The 21,269-nt window shown below is 36.0% G+C and overlaps 1 protein-coding gene across 3 annotated transcripts in view; it reads left to right on the forward strand.

Annotated features, from left to right (window-relative positions):
* The window catches only part of LOC110377830 (choline/ethanolamine kinase), a 29,315-nt gene extending 8,302 nt beyond the window's left edge, over positions 1–21,013 (forward strand). For 2 of the 3 annotated variants that reach the window (XM_064042601.1, XM_064042600.1), the window contains exons 3-10: positions 8,658–8,844; positions 9,403–9,555; positions 11,337–11,522; positions 12,066–12,195; positions 12,551–12,651; positions 13,199–13,262; positions 13,781–13,965; positions 14,627–14,989. In XM_064042601.1, the coding sequence (XP_063898671.1) occupies positions 8,658–8,844; positions 9,403–9,555; positions 11,337–11,522; positions 12,066–12,195; positions 12,551–12,651; positions 13,199–13,262; positions 13,781–13,965; positions 14,627–14,974 (1,354 nt within the window). In that variant the 3' untranslated portion in view covers positions 14,975–14,989. Of the gene's footprint in view, positions 1–8,657; positions 8,845–9,402; positions 9,556–11,336; positions 11,523–12,065; positions 12,196–12,550; positions 12,652–13,198; positions 13,263–13,780; positions 13,966–14,626; positions 14,990–15,227; positions 15,414–16,866 lie in introns of those variants that run through there. The other variant, XM_064042602.1, reaches the window with a different exon arrangement.
* Positions 21,014–21,269: the final 256 nt, after the last annotated feature.

Genomic DNA, 21,269 nt, shown 5'->3' on the forward strand with positions numbered 1-21,269 from the left:
TTATACATATTGTAACGTGAGGGTTGCCTGTAACTGGGTTGAAAAGGTCAGATAGGCAGTCGCTCCTTGTGGCACACTGGTACTCAGCTGCATTCAGTTAGACTGGAAGCCGACCCCAATATAGTTGGGTAAAGGCTCGGGAGATGAAGTCTAGTTTTATTTTCATGGTAATTTTACTGAATATATTAGCTATATTTCAAACTGGCCTTTTCTCGCGGCTTTATCATCTTCCTGTAAGGAAACTACTTCCCGTATGTGGGTAAAATATAGCATTTGTCACTCGGCATAGCAAAACTCGTTAAATATAACCCTGGTTTACGATAAAAATACTATAAAAGAAGTTGCTACTGCTCGTTTTCTTGGTTTAATCATTGACAATAAATTAAATTGGAAGGAGCACATTAATGTACTGTGCAAAAGAGTCAGTAGTTTATCATATGCCTTGTATAAACTAGCCCCAACTGCGTTGAGTCCATTCTTAGGTACGGTATTATTTTTTGGGCCAACTCAACTAACAAAGAAATGGCATTTAAGGCTCAAAAGCGATGCATCCGTGCTATGTTTAGAGCCCTGCCTCATTAGGACGCCAATGGCGACGTCGCCGGCTACGTATCCAAGCAGTTAGTATTGAAATGTATGGAACCTAACTCACTTGGCGACGGTTTGGCAACGTCGCCAAATTGGAAGCGTGGCCACAAGCTACAGTTCCCTACGTGGCTTCTGGCTACTCCGGCAGCTTGGCGACGTTACCATGGTTGCCACTATAGGTAATGTACACGGTAAAGCGCACCTCCCTCACTCAATCGCCAATGTGGTCGCCTGTCAGCCGTCATTTTATGACGCTCACTAGAAACGTAGTACCTATTGGATTTAAACACTTGACTGTGGAGACGCCATGGTCACACGATTTGGCGACCTGCGGATGCCAAAAGTAGCCAGACCTGCGCCGCTGGCGACGTCACCATGGCGTCTCAGTGAGGCAGACCTCTAAGCCAAATAATTTCAGAATTGGTGAAGCCGTTTACCGTCTTAAGTAAAAGACTTGTAAATCCTGTTCATTATATTAAAACGTTTAATATTTTTAAAACGATATTATCTTTCAGTTCACGACCTCCTTTTTCAATGTTGGTTTGTAATAAAAACTGGTTCGAACCGCCCCCTTTCCGGTTCGTAACCGGTTTTGCACATTGTTTATGATAAGGACTTTAATATACATGTCATTGATAAGAAATACCTATGATTATAATATATCTTATATGAGATATATCAGAAGTTATATAAAAATATTTATTAGAAATTAAAATGATTACCTGTAGATACAAAACAACAACATTTTGTAAAGTTAAAAAAAAGCCGTTTCTCATGAAAATGACCCTGTTTTTTACCTGACTGCAAGAGAGTGATGTATCTTTCATTTATGTACTTTGATACGTCCACTAGTATACATTTTTAAAGTTATATTAAGGTATATTAAGAAATCTTAACCTGCAAATCGGCGCACAAACATTGCCAAAAATAACTGACCCCAAAATCCCTTTTACCACTTTCTATATTTCTACTGAAAAAGAAACGCGTAACTATTGAAATTCTACCATACACATAAAGGTCCTGCTCCTTGTGGCACACTGGTTCTCAGCTGCATCCAGTTAGACTGGGAGCCGACCCCAACATAGTTGGGAAAGAGGGTCAAGAGATAATCTTCTTCCTCCTGCCCTGTTCCCAATTTTATTTGTAGTCGGCGCAATATGTCATCCTCTTCCATTTTTCCCTGTCACTCGTCATACTGACACTCACTCCCTTCCTATTCATGTCATCTTTCAGGCAATCCATCCATCTTTTCTTAGGTCTTCCTCTTCCTCTCCATTCATCTACATTCGTACTTAGCACACCAGTGGCGAGGCGTCCTAATAAGCCGATTCCCATCGGCTTCCCTTTCGAATTTCAGGAAAGAAGCATAGGTATAAGTTATAATATATTTATAGGTATAATTAATATAATCATTTAAACCACACAATTTAAATATGTAGGTATAACAAAACGCCTACCACCGTAAAAAAAATTGTCTATAAATTACTTGAAACATTTTGCTCCTACTAAACAAGCCGCGGCTTCCTCCTCCATACAAAACTACGCTTGCGTGACGTCATCCACGCCGCGCCGCGCGATGTTCGCAAAATAAGGGCGAGCGGTAAGCCGGCTCACGGAGCGGGTTCCACCAATCAAAACTCGCGAGTGAACGAGAAAGAACGCGTCAAGAGTAGAGTAGCTATATCTGTCTACGCGCGAGTGATAGCGCTTAGAGCTCTCAAATATGTAAACAAACAAATCAGACAAATTCACTCTCATTGTTCTTATTTTGTTTTAGATAATACCATTAACAATTTTTTCTTTGTATTACTTAATTGAATTTATTGGTGTGTGTATCATTTAGAAATAACATAGTTCGTGTGTGTACAATATTTTATGTTAGTTTAAGTGTTTTAGTTACATTACGTCAACATAGATGGCGTTGTGCATTTTTAAGCAAATCCTGAATCGCGGTGTTAAGATTCTCCGCGATTTAATGACCCTACTTGAGGATTTATAATTTTTTGTGTTCATAGTAGTTGGTGGCAGTATCATTACTCCCTACTAATCCTCGCGATCGCACTGTGACCTGGTACTCAGTACAATGTGTGTGCGTAGTGAAAATAGAGATACCTGATACCTACGTTGAATTGAGTTATTTTGATACGTAGACAGTTTGCATCAGGTTTCTTTTTAGTGTAGCTACCTACTTTTAAAACTTGACTAGGATAGCATTTATCGCATTAGACTGTTTTCCGACAGATTATTTACTTTAGGAAGGAACCTATTTTTCAAAGTTAAGTTTTGAGAATAAAAGCTCGGGCACGCCGCACGGGTGAATTACCTACCTATATTACGTCAATATTAAAATTACTAACGTCCTGACGGATTTATGAAACATATACCTACGATAAATATCAATGGCTAACAGGCCGTTGTAAATTAAATACGTAAAATGTATTGTTTCTAGTGCCAACTTTTCTCAGATTCTAGTAGTTAATATTAGGGCTTTCAAATACCGGATTTTTTCAATTCCGGTATCAATACCGGTATTAGAAATTTCAATACCGTGATCACGTGATCACGGTATTGTCGGTCATGCAAATATTGCAATACTCCAGATATTAAAAGTCGTCGCTCCTTTATGCGTCTTCGAAGTACTTTTGCAAGATTTTATCTTAAGTCATTAGCTTGACCATCTAACTTCGTCAACATAAATTTTAGCGCAATATCTGCTTTTAGTAAATTGGCATCCCGTTTACAAATTTCTAATACAGTTACTTTGACTACAGAAAGGCTGTTGTAAATATTTTTTAATATTGTCAAATGGAATTCGTCCAATTCGAAATCGGAGTTTAATTTTAAATCGATTAAAACTTTTAAAACACAATCCTTTAGTTTCAAAAAGCGTCCAATCATAACACCGACCCTATGACTAAAAATGAGATTGACTTCATCATGACGAACAAGAAGCACATACTCAGAGAAGTCTCCGTGATCAATAGGTTTAATACCGGTAGCGATCACCGACTTGTGCGAAGCTCTCTGAATATCAACTTCAAGCCCGAACGTTTCCGTCTGATGAAGGCCAGGCTCCGACCAACACTGCTCCAAACCATTTCAGGATCTGAAAAGTTCCAGTCAAATTTGGAGAACCGATTTGCCGCCCTGGAAACCACAACGTTAACAAGAACCACGAATATGTGGTTCGGATCCTCAGGGAGGAACGTTCGAGATTCTGTAACATGCAGAGTTATGGCAAGAAATCAAAGCTTTCGGAAGAAACATTGGGGCTTATGAAGAAACGACGTGAAAACCCGCCTGTCACTTCGTCAGCTAAGCGGGCTCTAAACCAAGAGATCAACAAGCACGTACGACGTGACCTCCGGTGCTCCAATACTCTTGAAATTGAAAGAGCAATTGAGCTGAATCGGGGTTCAAAAGTGTTCGTACAATCTCTTGGAAGAAGCCACTTGACGAAGCTGACCACAACAAGTGGAGAAGTCATTTCTTCGGTGCCGGGAGTGCTTTCGGAAGTGGAAAACTTCTATGACCGGTTATACGCATCGCATGCATCTCGACCTGATCCCGGAAATAAGGATTCTAGAGCCACATTAACACGCCATTTCACCGAAGACCTGCTAGAAGTCAGCAGTGGCGAAATCGAGATCGCTCTGAGACAGCTCAAAAATGGAAAAACCCCTAGCGAGGATGGCATTACAACAGAGCTATTAAAAGCCGGTGGTAAGCCCGTACTGGGGGAGCTCCAGAAGCTTTTTAACGCCGTCCTGTTTGAAGGGAGAACTCCAGAGGCGTGGAGTAGGAGTGTTGTCGTCCTGTTCTTCAAAAAGGAAGACAAAACCCAGCTGAAGAACTATCGACCCATTTCCCTCCTAAGCCACGTATATAGGCTGTACTCAAGAGTGATCACGAACCTACTTACGCGAAGACTCGACGAATTCCAACCACCGGAGCGGGCTGGGTTTCGGAGCGGATACGGCACCATAGACCACATCCACACAGTGCGACAGATTATACAGAAGACCGAAGAGTATAATCAGCCCCTGTGTCTAGCATTTGTGGACTATGAGAAGGCCTTCGACTCGGTTGAAATCTGGTCTATTCTGGAGTCTCTGCAGCGTTGCCAAGTCGATTGGCGACACATCCTAGTGATGAGATGTCTCTTTACTAAGTACTGACTAACAAAACAATAACGCCGTTTAGCTCGCTGGACCGACTAAACCGATCGTTTAAGAAAGGTGCGGGCGGGTATGCTGGAGATAAAAGTTGGCGCTTAATACACAAGTGTGAAGTGTGAGACTAATATTACGAGTACATACATCTTACGAGTATGTAGTTACTTATTTTATTTAATACAACTTCCTGGTACTTATTACAACAAACCACAATAATCAAAATTATAAAAAGATTGTAATACCGTAATCACGGTATTGGCTCGTCAATACCGGTATTGAAAAAAGACCAAAATATATCCGTGATCACGGTATTACGGGATCCCGTAATACCGGTATTGAAAGCCCTAGTTAATATACCTAACTAAAGATAATAAAGTTTTTTAGATATTAATAATCTGCCGAATCCAAAGTCAGTGCTAAAAGGTGGACTGAGAAATTACCTCCATTACCTCTCCCCCCCCATCCCTGAGTACTCCCCCCCCCAGTTTTTTTTTTGCTGCGGCTTCCCTATTTCATTAAACCACCCTTCGCCACTGTAGCACACACTTTGTTGCGTATCATCCCTCCTCATTACATGCCCATACCATGACAATCTTCTACTTCTAATATTTTCTGTAACTGGCGTTACTTTCGGGAGATAATGAACTACTGAAAATCTGTTCTTATCAGAATTTCTACAAATCAGTTTATTGACAATTCCTAAGCATTGTTTCTATTGATTATTTTTTACGAAACCTTGTTTTTATGACGTCTTAACCTTCGAAAAACCGTCTTGAACGTAATCCGTGATATCGCAGAAATGCGTTTTATTTCCATGAAGGTAATGTTATAAAACCACGCTTTGTTTACACTAATGTAATATAGAGGAAACATATTTGTTTTGTTTGTACCCGAAAGTAGGGCTGCCATTTCGAATTTCGCCAAACCCGGACAAATATTTTAAAAAACCCGGACATTTGGCGTAAATCGCATTTTTTCCCCGGACGAGTCCGATTTTTTTTGTTTAACAAAACAAGACCTAATTTTTAATATTACTACCATATTACTTAAATTCAATGAGGTCCTTCCTTACATGAAAAGTCAGGGCCGTCTCTAGCTCATGTAGTACCTAGTATTGAAAGATTGTGACTTAATGTATTTCGAAGGTCATAATTAAGAAAGCTCATATGGAAACTAGGAGTTACCTTCTTGATAGGTTAGACAAAAAAATGTTGAAAAATACAAACAACTGTAGATTGAAGTCGCCGCGAGCGCGAAAATTTTGGAGTTTTGGGACACTAAAGCACCTAAACTTGTATAATAAAAAAAACCGCAAAGTGAAGAAGCCGCAAGCGAAGCGAGCGCAAAATTTTTTGAATATTGGGATATTAAAGTAGCTAAACGTAAAAAAAGATGTGTTAAGAAAAGAAGCCGCGAGCGAAGCGAGCGCGAAAATTTTGGAGTTTTGGGACACTTCGACTTCTGCATTATTAGGCGCCCGGGTTATTCGCATACCCAGGCACCATAGGTTAAGATGGCCCTATGAAAAACTTTATTTATGTATCGGTAAGAAGTATATTAAACAAGCTTTGTGAGTCGCAAAAAAATGTAAATAAATACGAAAGACCTTGAATCGGCAGGACAAGTTTGTTTTTTTCTTTGGAGCGAGTCATAAGCGGTAGCGGGGTTGTCCGCCTTTTCCCAACTATGTTGGGGTCGGCTACCAGTCTAACTGGAAGCAGCTGAGTACCAGTATGCCACAAGGAGCGACTGCCTGCCTATCTAACCTCCTCAACCCAATATTTTGCTAAGACTGGTTGGCAGACTAACTGGCTTCTGACTGACTGTGTAGGTATTCTACCGGCAATCTAGGATATTTTTATTTAAAAAATTGGACCAAGTTCACAAAGATCTAAAAAAAATCTTACACTTATTTATGATGATTAGCGGTAGTTAGCAAGCAGTTCTAACACCTGGATAAAAAGTAGCCTATAGTCTCGATAAATGGGCTATCTAACATTGAAAGATTTTTTCAAATAAGTAGGTACAGTAGTGCCTGAAATTAGCGCATACAAACAAACTATTCAACTTAACAATAGGTATTAGTTTAGATATCCATATTTAGAATCAAAGGAACTTTCTAGAAAACAGCCAATCCATAAAAAAACGTCCTTGAAGCAAAAATACAACAGTTTATAACTTGGACCAATCAGACGCGAGTGTTGCAAAAACGTACCATTGTAGTAGAATTTTATAAGTAAGTTTAATTCTTTTGTAAACGAAATGAAATTACGTTTTTTAGTCGAAACCTTTCTTAGAAGAAACTGCGAGATTTTTAGTTTTTTTAGTCAAAAAACGTACGTTTTAGTTTTTGTACTAACTGGGGGCATTTTCTTGTGTAGTGGCTTTAATACACTTTACTTGTCTTTGTTATTAGAATTTTTTATTGAAACTTGGCTTGTAGTTTTATCTGTTGGATTGATTAGCAAGCTTTTATGTAGCCTATTCATTAAGTCCAGTGTCAATAAACTAGTCAGTCATTGGACAACTAGCTGAAATACCCTTTCAATCAAATAGACCCTTTAAGACTTTTTACTAAATTACACCAATCATAACATTGCAAAGTGTCAAAATATGGTAAAAAAATGTGTCAAAAAAACTGGTTTTCGAGCAATATAAAGATTCATAATGTATAATTACCAATATTCAGTATGAAATTGATGTTTTTATTTTATTTTTAAACGTAGTTCACTTTTAATTGTTATTTAAGGGTCCAAAAATTTATATTTTTACTTGGAAAAGAGTTTAATCAAAGATTATCAACAAATCATCCTCATCATCCTCCGAGCCCTTTTCCCAACTATGTTGGTGTCGGCTTCCAGTCTAACCGGATGCAACTGAGTACCAGTGTGCCACAAGGAGCGACTGCCCTATCTGACCTCCTCAACCCAGTTACCTGGGCAACCCAATACCCCTTAGAAAGATTATGAACAAATATACACAAAAAAACAGTCAGACAAATTAAAGGTTTTTTCCCTGTGTACAAGTACTAAAAGCACTTGAAACTCAACTAATACGTATTGACAATGAATTTAGTGGGACATAGGAAAATTACTGCCAGATAACGCACGCATTGTTTAACTGATAACGTATAGTAATGCGTATACTAAAGTTTTTTGAGCTGTCTGAGCCTTGACGAGGTGAAGATAAAAATGTTGTTAAGAAAAATGTTTAAGAAGTTTGGTTTTGAAGTGATTTGGTAGTAATTTTATAATGTCTTCATTATGTACAGCAATTGAAATTACAACAAGCACAAGTAAATATTTAGATGTTTATCATCACGTTTAAATTATGAAAAAAAAAATATTTTGGGAAATATAATTATGTAATAAGGAAAATTTTGTCCTAGATGTCCGCGGTTTTACCTACTTCTTAAAAATAGCCTATTCTGCGTTATTATATTGTACAGCGTTATTCTGTTGTATCATTCGTTATGTATTGGGAAAAAGGCTCGAAGGCTGGACGTTATTCTCTTATATAATTATAAGCTACATTTTTGCCTGAATGAAAGAGTAACAAAAATATATGCCCACGTAATTACATACATATTTTCGCATTTATAATAGGCATTTGAAGGATTTGTAGAATAGTAGGATTGCACTCATTTAGAAGCAATTAAATTACAGCCTTATTTATAAACGTGAATTAAATAATGAGTAATACTTAAGGGTTGTTTAAGAATATTCTTACTTATAAACGTTGCTTAAGCATGTCTTCACTAACATTTAATCACTACTTAAGGCTTTAAGTAGTGATTAGTTAAAACGTTGCTTAGAAGGTGATTAGAGATTTTTATAAGTAAGGGGGTTAATCTTTATCTTTTCAATAATTTAACCTTACCTACCTCTTTCACAGTGGAGGCCTATCAAACTTCCTCTACTACGTGGCTCTCCCCGACGACACCTCAAAATGGGGGACCTATCAGAAACGCGAGAGCTCCCCGGATGATACAGACCCCGATAGCCTGGAGAACAGGGCTGCCAGGAAGTCCAGCCAGGTGGTGAAGTGTAGCTCGTTCTCTTCACTTGAGGAACCTAGGAAGGTAAGGATATTATATGTAACTAGCTTCTTCCCGAGGGAACTACTTTCCGTCGTCGTCTTCGGAGCCTTTTCTTTCAACTATGTTGGGGTCGACTTCCAGTCTAACTGGATGCAGCTGACTACCAGTGTGCCACATGGAGCGACTGCCTATCTGACCTGCTCAATCTAAGACTGTTGTCAGACTATCTGGCTTCTGCTGACTACCTGTAACGACTGCTGAAGATGTTCACTGACAGCCGGGACCCACCAATTTAACGTGCCTTCCAAAATTCGTGGGAACTCGTCATAACAAGATGGTCACCCTTCCACGCACTGACAGCGCCAAGCGTTGCTTAACCTCTTGATCGATCGATCTGCGGTTTCTTATTTAATTTAAGAATCAGACCTGTTGCTGGGGAGTTTGTTGCGCCACTTCTTCTTCCCAGCAATAACACATAGGAAGTGGTGAAGGGTGGGCGTTTTGGGGGCTGTCTTTTGTAATTTTTTTACGAAAGCTGCTGTTTTGCAGCCAAGTTTAATTGAATGAATTTGAATTGACATAAAATGCTTCTTTTCTCAGGTGCTACTAAGAATCTACGGCCAAGTACACGGCGAGCGAGCAATGGACGCTATAGTGACAGAATCAGTAATATTTACCCTACTGTCGGAAAGGAGGCTCGGGCCGCGTCTACACGGCGTCTTCTCCGGGGGAAGAATTGAAGAATATATACCTGTAAGTATATTTTCAGTTATAGTATAGAAAGAGAAAAATAATAGACTATGTAAAGTCTATTTTTGAGAAAAAAAAATTGATCTATATTTTTTTTGGGTATTGTCTGCAAAAATACAGTGTGATTAAAAGTAGCATTTTTTGGTAATTTATTCGGTGTTTTGAATTGATAGTAAAGGTTGAAATTGTAACCGGTTTTGTACCGGTTTTTTGAGTGTTGACTTAAAAACGTAAATACGTATTTTTGGTATAGAAAGTTTAATAAATTGTTAAGTTTTTTTTTTGACAGCCAGAACTTGATGGTTATATTTAATACAATTCCTGTCAATTTTGGCTGTACTAATAAATAATTATTTAAAGATAAGATTTTGCAAAATCGAAAAATTTTTTTAACATAACATTTTTTGTAATGGTAATTTTTTTTCCTTGGTAAAATATTTTTTCTTTTCGGCAATTTTTTTGCCGGTAATCGCGTATTTCTGTTAGGACTTGTTAGTTGCAGCGCAGGTTTGTCGCGTACCCGGGGCGTAAAACCGGATGAACGGACCGGATGCCGGATCAAAAGGCGTGGTATGTAATTTCACATCTAGTGTTTAGGTGTTAAGGTTGAATTTTGTTTGTAGTTTTTTGCAGGTGTATTTTTTATAAGTGTGCAAAATATTGCAAGAAAAAAAAATATATGAAATGAAGACTTAAAAATGTATTTGGTTATCTCAAATCAAGGGTCTTATGGGTAGGACTTTAAAATGTCAAATTATTTATTTCACTCAGGCCCTTATAAGCAGTTACGAAAATTAAGAAAGTAAAAATAATATAACAATGAATTTAGTTGCTCATTCCAAAATTACACTGGTCAACAAATTATAATTTTTTTTTTGGTGCAAAGGTGAAATATACAATTTCTTGTAGGATATTAGATACGTAATCGAAGTCCAGAACATAAAGTTGCACTAGCACGCAGGGATTTAGAGATATACCCCTCCTAAAGTACCAAAAACGCGTTTTTTTATGAAATTTGATGTCATTTTTTGGGGACAGCAGAATTTTATAGGAATTTCTAACTAAAGCATCATATAGTACTACTTTCCCCGCATTAACCCCATTTTAATTTATATTTTTGCGAGTTTTATTTCCCGATATATACCATTTTATAACTAAAGTGGAGTTTTTTCATACTAACAGGCCAAATGAAATATAGGGAAGATCGAACTATCGTAGCTGTATACATATTTCATGAAAATTTAAACTCTTAACGTTGGAAATAAAAATGAATTTCAATCGGGAAGAGTGGTACTATATAATGCTATAGATAGAAACAAAAAAAACTATTTTGCTGTACTTCAAAAAAATCGTCAAATATCGTTAAAATCGCGTTTTTGGTACTTTAGGAGGGGTATATCTCTAAATCCCTACGTGCTAGTGCAACTCTATGTTCTGGACTTCGATTACGTATCTAATATCCTACAAGAAATTGTATATTTCACCTTTGCACCAAAAATGCTGTTGACCTGTGTTATCTTTCTATAGACAGAAATGGGCAAGAAACTTCATGTTTATTATTTTTAAAATAGTTTTGACAACTATACAATATATTTATGTACATTTATGTCATGTTGTAAAACCATTTTACTTATTTGTAGGAAATCAAATAGGACATTCAATTTATAAAACTGTAGCAATACGACTACTAATACCCCCAAAAAAATCACTCAGCACCTCTTAAAAATTCCTTCTGACCCCCCGAAAATCTAACCCCCCACTAAATCACCCCCCTATCTTCACAGGCCCGGCCCCTCCTAACGAAAGAACTGGCAGACCCCTCGCTGTCCATGAAGATTGCTGAGAAGATGGCAGCCATCCACTCCATGGAAGTACCTCTGAACAAGGAACCCAACTACCTATGGAAGACCATGTATAAATGGCTGAAGACGGTGAAGGAGGAACGGCTTGCTGGCACCATTCAGGGGAAGGTAAGAAATCATCATCTCTCGAGCCTTTTCGCAACTATGTTGGGGTCGGCTTCCAGTCTAACTGGATGTAGCTGAGTACCAGTGTGCTACAAGGAGCGACTGCCTGTCTGACCTCCTCAATCTAGTTACTCGGGCAACCCAATACCCTTTAGTTGGTTGTCAGACATTCTGGTGGAACTACCAGAGATGTTCAAATGACACAAGACAACTTCGTCACTAGCCAACTTAGCCACGTGCCATCTTATCCACAAGTTTAATTAGACAAGGGCCAACAAAGCCACGAGCCCACTCACGGCCAGTTTCTTCATCAAAAGTAAAAGACAAAGTAATGTCTAAAGTAAAAGTAACGGTCAAAATCATTTTTCCTATTAGTTTTGCTGTCATTTTAGCCTTGAAAAAAGGAATTTGACCGTTACTTTTACTTTAGACATTACTTTGTCTTTTACTTTTGATGAAGAAACTGGCCGTAAGTCACTAGCCAACTTAACCATGAGCCACACATTTACCCAACTAATACTCAAATCATATTCTTCTCCATTCCAGAACGAGGAAGAAGAGCGCATTATCAAGCAGCTGAAGAACACGGACTTGGAGAAGGAGTTGGAGTGGTTGAAGAAGTTCCTCGCGACCGTCGAGTCGCCTGTCGTGTTCTGTCATAATGATTTACAGGAAGGTGAGAAATATATTAAATATAAATTAGAATAGCGTTTATTTTCAGGATGGATGGTCCCGATAACAATATAACAGTCAGATAACAATATAAATGAAATTATTACATACAGAATAGTAAAAACAGAGTTATTTGTATATCTAAAGCTAGTCTTGAATTTCACTAAAATCTTAAAGTTTGACATATTTTACTGTCAGGCTTTTTCTCTCTCTTGTATCGGTTGTCCTTTATTGTTGTGATTGTAAAAGAAAAACAAAAAAAAAATACTAAAAAACTCGATTTTTTTTAGTGTATACCCCCAAAAATCTTCTCAATATGGCAGCACCAAACCCTCTAATATTAACAATATTTCCCACAGGCAACATCCTCCTAGCCGAAGACAGTCCCCCCCTGACCAGCGAGGAGGACGTGTCAGCTATCTACGTCAGGAGCTTCGAGTCTGACGACACCTCATCCAAGGTCAGATATCACATACAAGGTCACCTGTCATATACAAATTCACTTAGCAAATCCAAGGTCATATGTCAAATCCAAGGTCACCTGTCATATCCAAGGTCGGACAGTTAACAAGTTGCCGTTATTAAACCGCTTTTGTAAAAATAGTTCTAAATCCAAAACAGTCAGTTCGCCATCTTTGGGAGGCCGCCATATTGTATACCGAAACGTATTAAGTCGCTACCCTTAAATAAGTTTTAATTATTGCCAATTTTTTTAACGGTTAAATAGTGATGCTTTTATTAAAATAAGCATATTATGTACACTATATATACAAACTTACACTACTTTACTAACATTGATTAGGCAATTGGCAAATGTTTTCTTATAATCTCTATAAATATTTAAACGTTTCGCTTTAAATATTCGCTATTTGTAAAAAAAATACACCAATTGTAGACAAAACATGTATTGGTCTGATTTTATTTTACCACCTTATGTATCAAGAATACTTCTGTTTTTGTAAACATATACCCGTGTTTTAACCAAATAAATTATCTTTATCTTTCAGGTTAACAGCGCCAATAAGGATAACTTCGAAATCGCATACGAGGATGCTAATACCTCTGATACAGGTAAGTTTCAATTTTTGAAAATAGTTACTAGCTCCGCCCTCAACGCCTTTTTTGAAACCCGCCCATTTTTTGTAAAACTAAAAATCTTCGACATATTTATGTTTCATCTCCCGAGCCTTTTCCCAACTATGTTGGGGTCGGCTTCCAGTCTAACTGGATGCAGCTGAGTACCAGTGTGCCACAAGCAGCGACTGCCTATCTGACCTCCTCAACCCAGTTACCCATACAACCGAATACCCCTTGGTAAGACTGGTTGTCAGACTTACTGGCTTCTGACTACCCGTAGCGACTGCCAAGGATGTTCAATGACAGCCGGGACCTACAGTTTAACGTGCCATCCGAAACACAGTCATTGGTGTCTAAGATATAATTAGAAAGTACATACAAACTTAGAAAAGTTGCATTGGTACTTGCCTGACCTGGATTCGAACCCTCGGTTCTTTCTGGTTCTTTACCCACTAGGCCAAAACGACTTGATATATTTTAATTTAATAAATTTTAAATATTTTTTTTCACAGTTTTAAGCCACATATCCGACTGGGGTGAACCGAAACTAGTTTTAATAGATTTCGAGTATTGTGCTTACAATCATAGAGGATTCGATATCGCCAATCATTTTCAAGAATGGGCATTTGACTATACCAACCCGGAACATCCGTTTTATTATGAAAATCAAGATTTTACGCCCAGTTTGGAGCAGAAGGTGAGTTTTCTTTATATATTTTTTTAATTTGGTGGAAATACGATTCAAATTTAAAGGTTGATGGAGCAAAGTGATGATAAAATGATGATGCCTTTCTATTAGTTCCTTAATTATATTTACTTATACATAATATAATTTTATAACTATTTCTCTATACAAGTTCATATACTAGATATTAGCATTTCCCTGTGGTTCTATGTGCTTTTCGAGGGAACAACTTCCAGAACCTGGATAAACTATATCCTATACACTTGGGTAATAATCATATCAATTATCTAAAAAGCTATAAAGCTATAAGCAATAAGCAAAGCAATAAGCTATAAGCAATAAGCAAAGCAATAAGCTATAAGCTATAAAGCTTTTTAGATAATTTAGCAGATCGATGGAAATATGATGGTGAATTTGTTTTTTTTTTGTATGTTGGTTAATATTATGACAGCTTAGTGATTTTCGTTAATAATTAATTGACTACCTTGATAGATTAGAGTTTCTGAGCAAGTTTGTCGGCAGTTTTTCAGTTGTTAAATTTCATCGTTATCGTTTCAGCCTTTATGACCGATTTCTGAGCGAAAGATACTGAGCCACCGTTTTTTTTTTTGCTGGTAATTTTTTCCTGTCGGTAATTTTTTTTTATCACGGTAATTTCTTTTGTTTGCTACAGGAAATATTCATTCGCGAGTATCTGAAGCACTACCAGGCCGGCAGTCCGGACAAGTCGGAGGCCACGTTGGACGATGTGAACAAGCTGTTAGACGAGGTCGAGGCGTTCGCTTGTGCCTCGCATCTGTTCACGCAACACTTATACATACTCATCATCATCATCATCTCAGGCATAGCACGTCCACTGCTGAACATAGGCCTCCCCCTTAGATCTCCACAGATACCTGTTGGAGGCGACCTGCATCCAGCGTCTTCCGGACATACTCATACTAATATCTATTGTGTCTTTCAATCGCGAGATGTAGGATGGATAGGTTATGGAAATCGGTTGTTGTGTCGAGTGTTGTAATTAGGAAAAAATTTGGGTGAATTTGGAATTCATTTTTTTTGGAAGTCGGTTAATAATATGATAGATGTGACAGCGTTGTTTTTTCAGTGATATTCGTTGCACAATTCGATCTTTCTCAATGCAGCGTTTTTACCTTGATAGATTAGTTTCTGAGCGAGTTTTTCGGCAGTGTTTCGTTCATCTGGGTTTTTTTTTGTGGTAATTTTTCCGCCGGTAATTTTTTTTTCACGGTAATTTTTTTTGTTTGCTATAGGAAATATTTATCCGCGAATATCTGAAGCACTACCAGGCCGGCAGTCCGGACAAGTCGGAGGCCACGCTAGACGATGTGAACAAGCTGTTAGACGAGGTCGAGGCGTTCGCTTGTGCCTCGCATCTGTTCTGGGCGCTCTGGTCTATCGTTAATGCCTCGAAGAGTCAAATACCTTTTGGTTATTGGGTGAGTTTTAAATACGATCACATTAATTTTAAGTTTGTCTGTAGTGACTGGTAATTATTTAGTGATCGATACTTGTGATTTTACCCATGATTATAAACAACTTTCCTAAAGATTCTGTATTCCAAGTATAAAAGATTCCAATATGGACAGAGAGAGATATTCAAATATAGTCCATATTTGGCTTTAAGGCTGTTTATAATCATGGATAAAATCTCTTGTTCAAATACCGGTTCAAATCAAATATGGACTATATTTGAATATATCTATTCTTTATCCATACTTATGTTTTTTGCCGGAATCTTTTAAGTATTGGTTTTTTAGATATACTTTTACTGAGCAATACTGAGCAATAATATTCATCAAAATGGTTGAGATAATTACACATCAAAAAATTTTTGATTCAGGTCACACAAAAATATGTACATTGTTCATAGACTGTTATAGATAGTTTAACTCAGATTTGCGCGCGGCCCTATGTGTGCGTCGGCTTGTAAATATACAACTTTCATTCGTGTGACAGTGACGTCGTCCGAGCATGACGTGTTCTTATCGCTTTTTGTTATGGGTACAGTCGTTTACGAAAATGTCTAGTTCTTCACGGAGAAAATGTTTCAAAGGAGTCAGGTAGCGTTTCAAAAAATGAAACATTCAAAGCTTTTTATTATAACATTTTACAGTTTTTCATTATTTTCTCATACGTCTTTTCAAATTGACATTGACAGTGTCTAAGAAATAAATGACGTGAAATATCTAAGATGAATTTTATTAAATACTCCTTACATATTTTCTAGCTCGGGGTACGCGGACAATAAATAAAAGTGTGGACTAATGTAAACAAAATGTGTGGGGAATTTTAAAAAATTATATTACTTCGCATAATGTCGACCAAAATAAGACGGAAATAATGAAACTCATAAATGAACGTTTAAATCAAATTGATTAAGGGATGTGGGGTAATACTTGTCGACATGTACAAAAGAATAAAGAAGAATACTATAGACATTTGGACATGGAGTCAGAATTTATAATTCACCTTGGAAAGTAACGAATCAAAAAATTCATCATTTGATTTTTCAAGTAGCGATTCAGAATCGTTATAAAAAGATTAACACTAAATTACGTTATAACTATTTTTCTTAAACACCTGTATACAACCCCGAAATAACTGTATTTGTACCTGACTGTACCTCTTGTCACGCACACAAAGTCACTGTATATGTACAAGGATTACCCACACAAAAGGCCGCGCGCACGACTGAGTTGAACTTACTATAACGTCATAGGTGCCTTTCTAAAAGTTAGGGGTTTTTTTCCACCAATTCTTTTTACCAGTGAAAATGAGTGTGGAATCTTCTAAAAGCGCTGATTTTCAGCTTACTTTCAATAAATAACTTTTGATTTTTGTGTATCTATTTTCTTACTGTTCTATTTATAAAAAATTGCTTTTTCCCAGGAATACGCGCTATCAAGACTAGACAACTACCTAAGACTAAAACAGGAGGTTATCAAGAAGGATAAATACGGCCTCCCACAAAAAAGGAAAATTTGCGAAGTCGACATATGAGAGGGAACCCAAAAACTCGCGCTGTAGACCTCACACCGTGAGGTCTCACGACGAGAGATCAGACCTTTACGAGGTCCAATCGACCCCCTAAAGGTCCTAAGGTAAGACTCAGGATTAACGAGTTTTTTCTTCTAAGTGATGATGGACTTTCGAAGTCCGATGGACTTTGAATTTTTGGACCTCAAGAGGTCTTGTGTTGGAAGTCGGTTTTTCTATGGACTTTTTAAGAGACTGATCATGGATTTGTGTTTAAAAGATGGCGGTTTGTAAGGGTCTAGATTGGATTTTTAGAGGTCCGAAATTTGACTGTTTTTGTCTGTATAAATAATGGGATGAACTCTAGAGTTCCAAGCTGGACTTTTACAAGTTCAAGACCCAAGGAATTTTGGTGTAAATATGGTGAAAAAGTTAACAATTGGTTCCTTAAGATCCAGTATTCTTAACTCATATTAGATTTTACATTTAGATGTCAACTTTACTGTAAAAAACCTCAGTCCAAAAAAATGTTAAAACTACCCGCTTTTTGAAAATTTCCAAGTACCCAAATAACTTATTCCGTTAGTTCTAGACACTTGAGATCTGCATATCCTAGAGATAGAGTAGCTTTATCGAAAACGGTTTAGCAATTTCGGATAATCTCGAATTTTAAGTACAAAAATGTGTTTGCATGTTGTTTATCGACTCCGGAATTTGCGAAATTTGACTGAATTTGTAAGAATTGGCGCTTAATAGACAATATTTAAGATTTTTTAAGCTATTATAAATTATAAGTAATTATAACTTATAAATACACTAGCTGTACCGGGATGAAATATAGCCTATGTTACTCGGGAAGAGTGTAGCTTTCCAACAGTGAAAGAATTTTTCAAATCATTTCAGTAGTTTTGCAGCATTTAGGGTACCTCTTTCTTATAATAGTATAGATAAGCGTATGTTGTTACAATATAATTTGTATTAACAATAATTATGACAAAACTTTCAATCAGTATGTGACATTTAAACTACTAAACGCATAGACCGATTTCAATATAATTTTTACACAAAGATAGCAGCCATTTTCTGTCAATGTTGCCTATTTTACGCCTCTTCTTAAATGGATATGTTACTTAAATTTAAGGATCTCTAAAAATGAGTGCGTTCTTAATAAAAATTACCAAAAAATATGAAAAAAAAAATCACAAGAAAAAACCTCTCTTGTACGTAATATTAAGTCAATGTAAAATATATTACAAAATATTACTTAAAATTAATGTTTATTATTGTAAAATGTTTAAATTGTTTGAGATTCAAAATGCAACTTTAGGTTTATAAATATGAAATAAAAATTATTGCGTTATTTAATATGTCCCGACTTTTGTAATTTCGCTCTTAATGTACCAAAAATATTACTTTTTATTCTAACTACTTTAAACAAAAATTATTTTAGCCGTAATACATTGCAAATTGATTTCCTACATTTTTTAAAACATCATTTTTTTCGATCAAATTTATATGAAAGTAAGTAAAGCTGAAAATTTTTAAAAATGGCTGAATCAATATGGGTGATTTTTCTTAATAAGATACTAGCTTCTGCCCGCGGTTTCACCCGCATCCCGGATGGTAACAAAAACTATCCTATGTTTTTCTCCCGGGTCTAATTTTCAGCTTTAATTAAACGGTTCACCCATCCTTGCAGTACATAAGTTGTGTAACTAACACGACTTTCTTTATTATGATAAAAAAATCAAAACTCAAAGTAATATTTTTGGTATTTAAAATCGAAATTATAGTAGCTGTATCAAGCTCAAATTGTTAGTCAGCTCAACTTTGTACATAATTATAATAAGGCTATTTAGAGTCGGGAAGCAAACATATGTTATGAATACAAAACTTAATATAAAAGTTATATTATAACACAATAGTAAGTCTGACACCAGTCTAACCAAGGTGTCGGGTTGCCCGGGTAACTGGGTTGAGGAGGTCAGACAGGCAGTCGCTCCTTGTGGCACACTGGTACTCAGCTGCATCCGGTTAGACTGGAAGCCGACCCCAGCATAGTTTGGAAAAAGGCTCGTCATAACTCGTCACACATGGTGTCATAATGTAACTTTTTATACTAAATTAAATTTAAAATATTACAAGTAAAAAAAAGTGTAAATTGCCTAGTTCATAAGTGATGTGATTTTAGATTATAAGTAAGCATCTGCGATGCGGTTGGAACGAATGAATTTCTTGTAGAAAAAAAAAACAATAAAATTACATTCCTATCCATATATTTAGTGTGTATGAAATTATTGACATTTGTGTGTATTTTACCTGACTATTGAAATATCCTGAAAATTGTAAGTGTCCCCTGATATTGACCTATAGTATAGCAAAACGTTTTCCAAATATAAGATAATACTTGAATAGACTCTACTGAGAAATAATACCAAATTGACGAAAATATGCGAAATTAGTACTTGAACTAATTTGCCCAAAAAATATTAAGAATAACTGCATATTTATTGCAAAGTACGAACACAGAATTGACGACGAAAATTGCGCAACACTGCGCTAAGTTTGCGCAACTTAGCGCAAAATTTGCGCAACTTTGCGCAAAGTTTGCGCAACTAACAAAGGCACAGCATATCCTAATATTTGCTAAATTAGTGTAAAATTATTGTGCCTTTGAATTGTGAAGCTTATCTATTGAGATAAACAGTGTTTTACATAACACTGACTGATTAGAAATTTGCTAAAATGTGTACTTAAAAATTACTATTAATTTTGGTATATTTTGAGTGTAATCTTGTGATAAAAAAACACAATTTCTCAAAAAAATATTGAGGATTTTGTAAGTACGTCTAAATTTCTGCAAAAATGATGAATTTGTACTTATATAAAAGGCATATGACATTACTTAAAAAGCGGACTGAAATAATAATAATAAATGTATGACAAAAAAGCGAAAAAATATTTCGACAAAAATGCAAAAATAACTGTAAAAATGTTGTCAAGCAAATCAGATGTAATATTCATATCTGACCTGAATATTTGTACGTAAATAATACATAAACCTTTCCCGTCGTACCACAAGAACTTTTAAACGTCTGTTGAACACTTGTCTAGAAAAATGGCAGATTAAGACATTGAAATAAGGTCCGTTTTGAAGCCACACTTTTTTTAGACAAGTGTTCAACAGATGTTTAAGTTTTTGTAGTAAGGCTGTTCATGTTTTGTAATGAAGGACAAAAACGAGTGAATAATACATATTAATATGGACATTTAGAGTAATCTGCAGACTAAACGGTCGGCCGATGGTTGGCAAACATTTTTTTTTTACGAAAATCTTGATTCCAATCAAAGTTTTCAGTCGGTCTGATACCGGCTAAACACCTGATCTTTGTAATGTGCGTACTACCATTCATCTTCATACTGATTTATGAGCCCAAACAAACTATCGGCCGACTAAAAGTTTGTAGTATTACTTGGCGCGAAATAATATCCTGGATTTGACTATCTTATACAATCTTCAAATTATTATATTATCGAAATAAAGATAGGATTTTAATGTATAAAAAAAACTAGATATTTCCGGTTTCACCGACATCCCGTGGGAACTACTGCCCGTACCGGGATAAAATATAGCCTATGTTTCTTGGGAAGAGTGTAGCTTTCCAACAGTGGAAGAATTTTTCAAATCCGTTCAGTAGTTTCGGATCCTTTGGGTGAACTTTTTCCTCTAATTTAATCCTATGTTTATTTCGATAATATAATACTTAACAGTACGTAAAAAACTGAAATTGAAAAAATAAAAAAAAAATTAAAATTCTTTTGATTTTTTAATAAACAATTTCAGTTGAAAAAAATATGTAAAAATATGGCATGTGTACAAAAAAAATGGTTTATTTAATACTTTGGAAATACTGTAAATAGTCACTATCTTGTGATAAAAAATGATTTTATGTATATTTTTTTTATTTTATTTTTTATCTATACATATTTTTAAAGATTGTTTTTTTTTTGTAATAATAATTATGGATAATACAATAAAAATAAAAAACATTGTTTCGAATTTATGGGTTTTTATTTTTCTAAAACATTCTTAATTTATTTTTGAAGTACAACAATTTTATTTGGTGAAGATTTTTACAATTGCCTTGAACATATGAAATGTATTGATTACATTTTTAAAACATAATGCTCTATAATTTTTCCCATTATTTAATGAAAATAGATACCCACTGATCCTTTCTATCTTCATACAGACTAGATTACATTATTTAAATATAGTTAACATTTTAAGCAAGTTTATAATATACATTTAATAT

This window comes from Helicoverpa armigera, chromosome 29 (genome assembly GCF_030705265.1).
Source record: "Helicoverpa armigera isolate CAAS_96S chromosome 29, ASM3070526v1, whole genome shotgun sequence".
NCBI lineage: Eukaryota > Metazoa > Arthropoda > Insecta > Lepidoptera > Noctuidae > Helicoverpa > Helicoverpa armigera.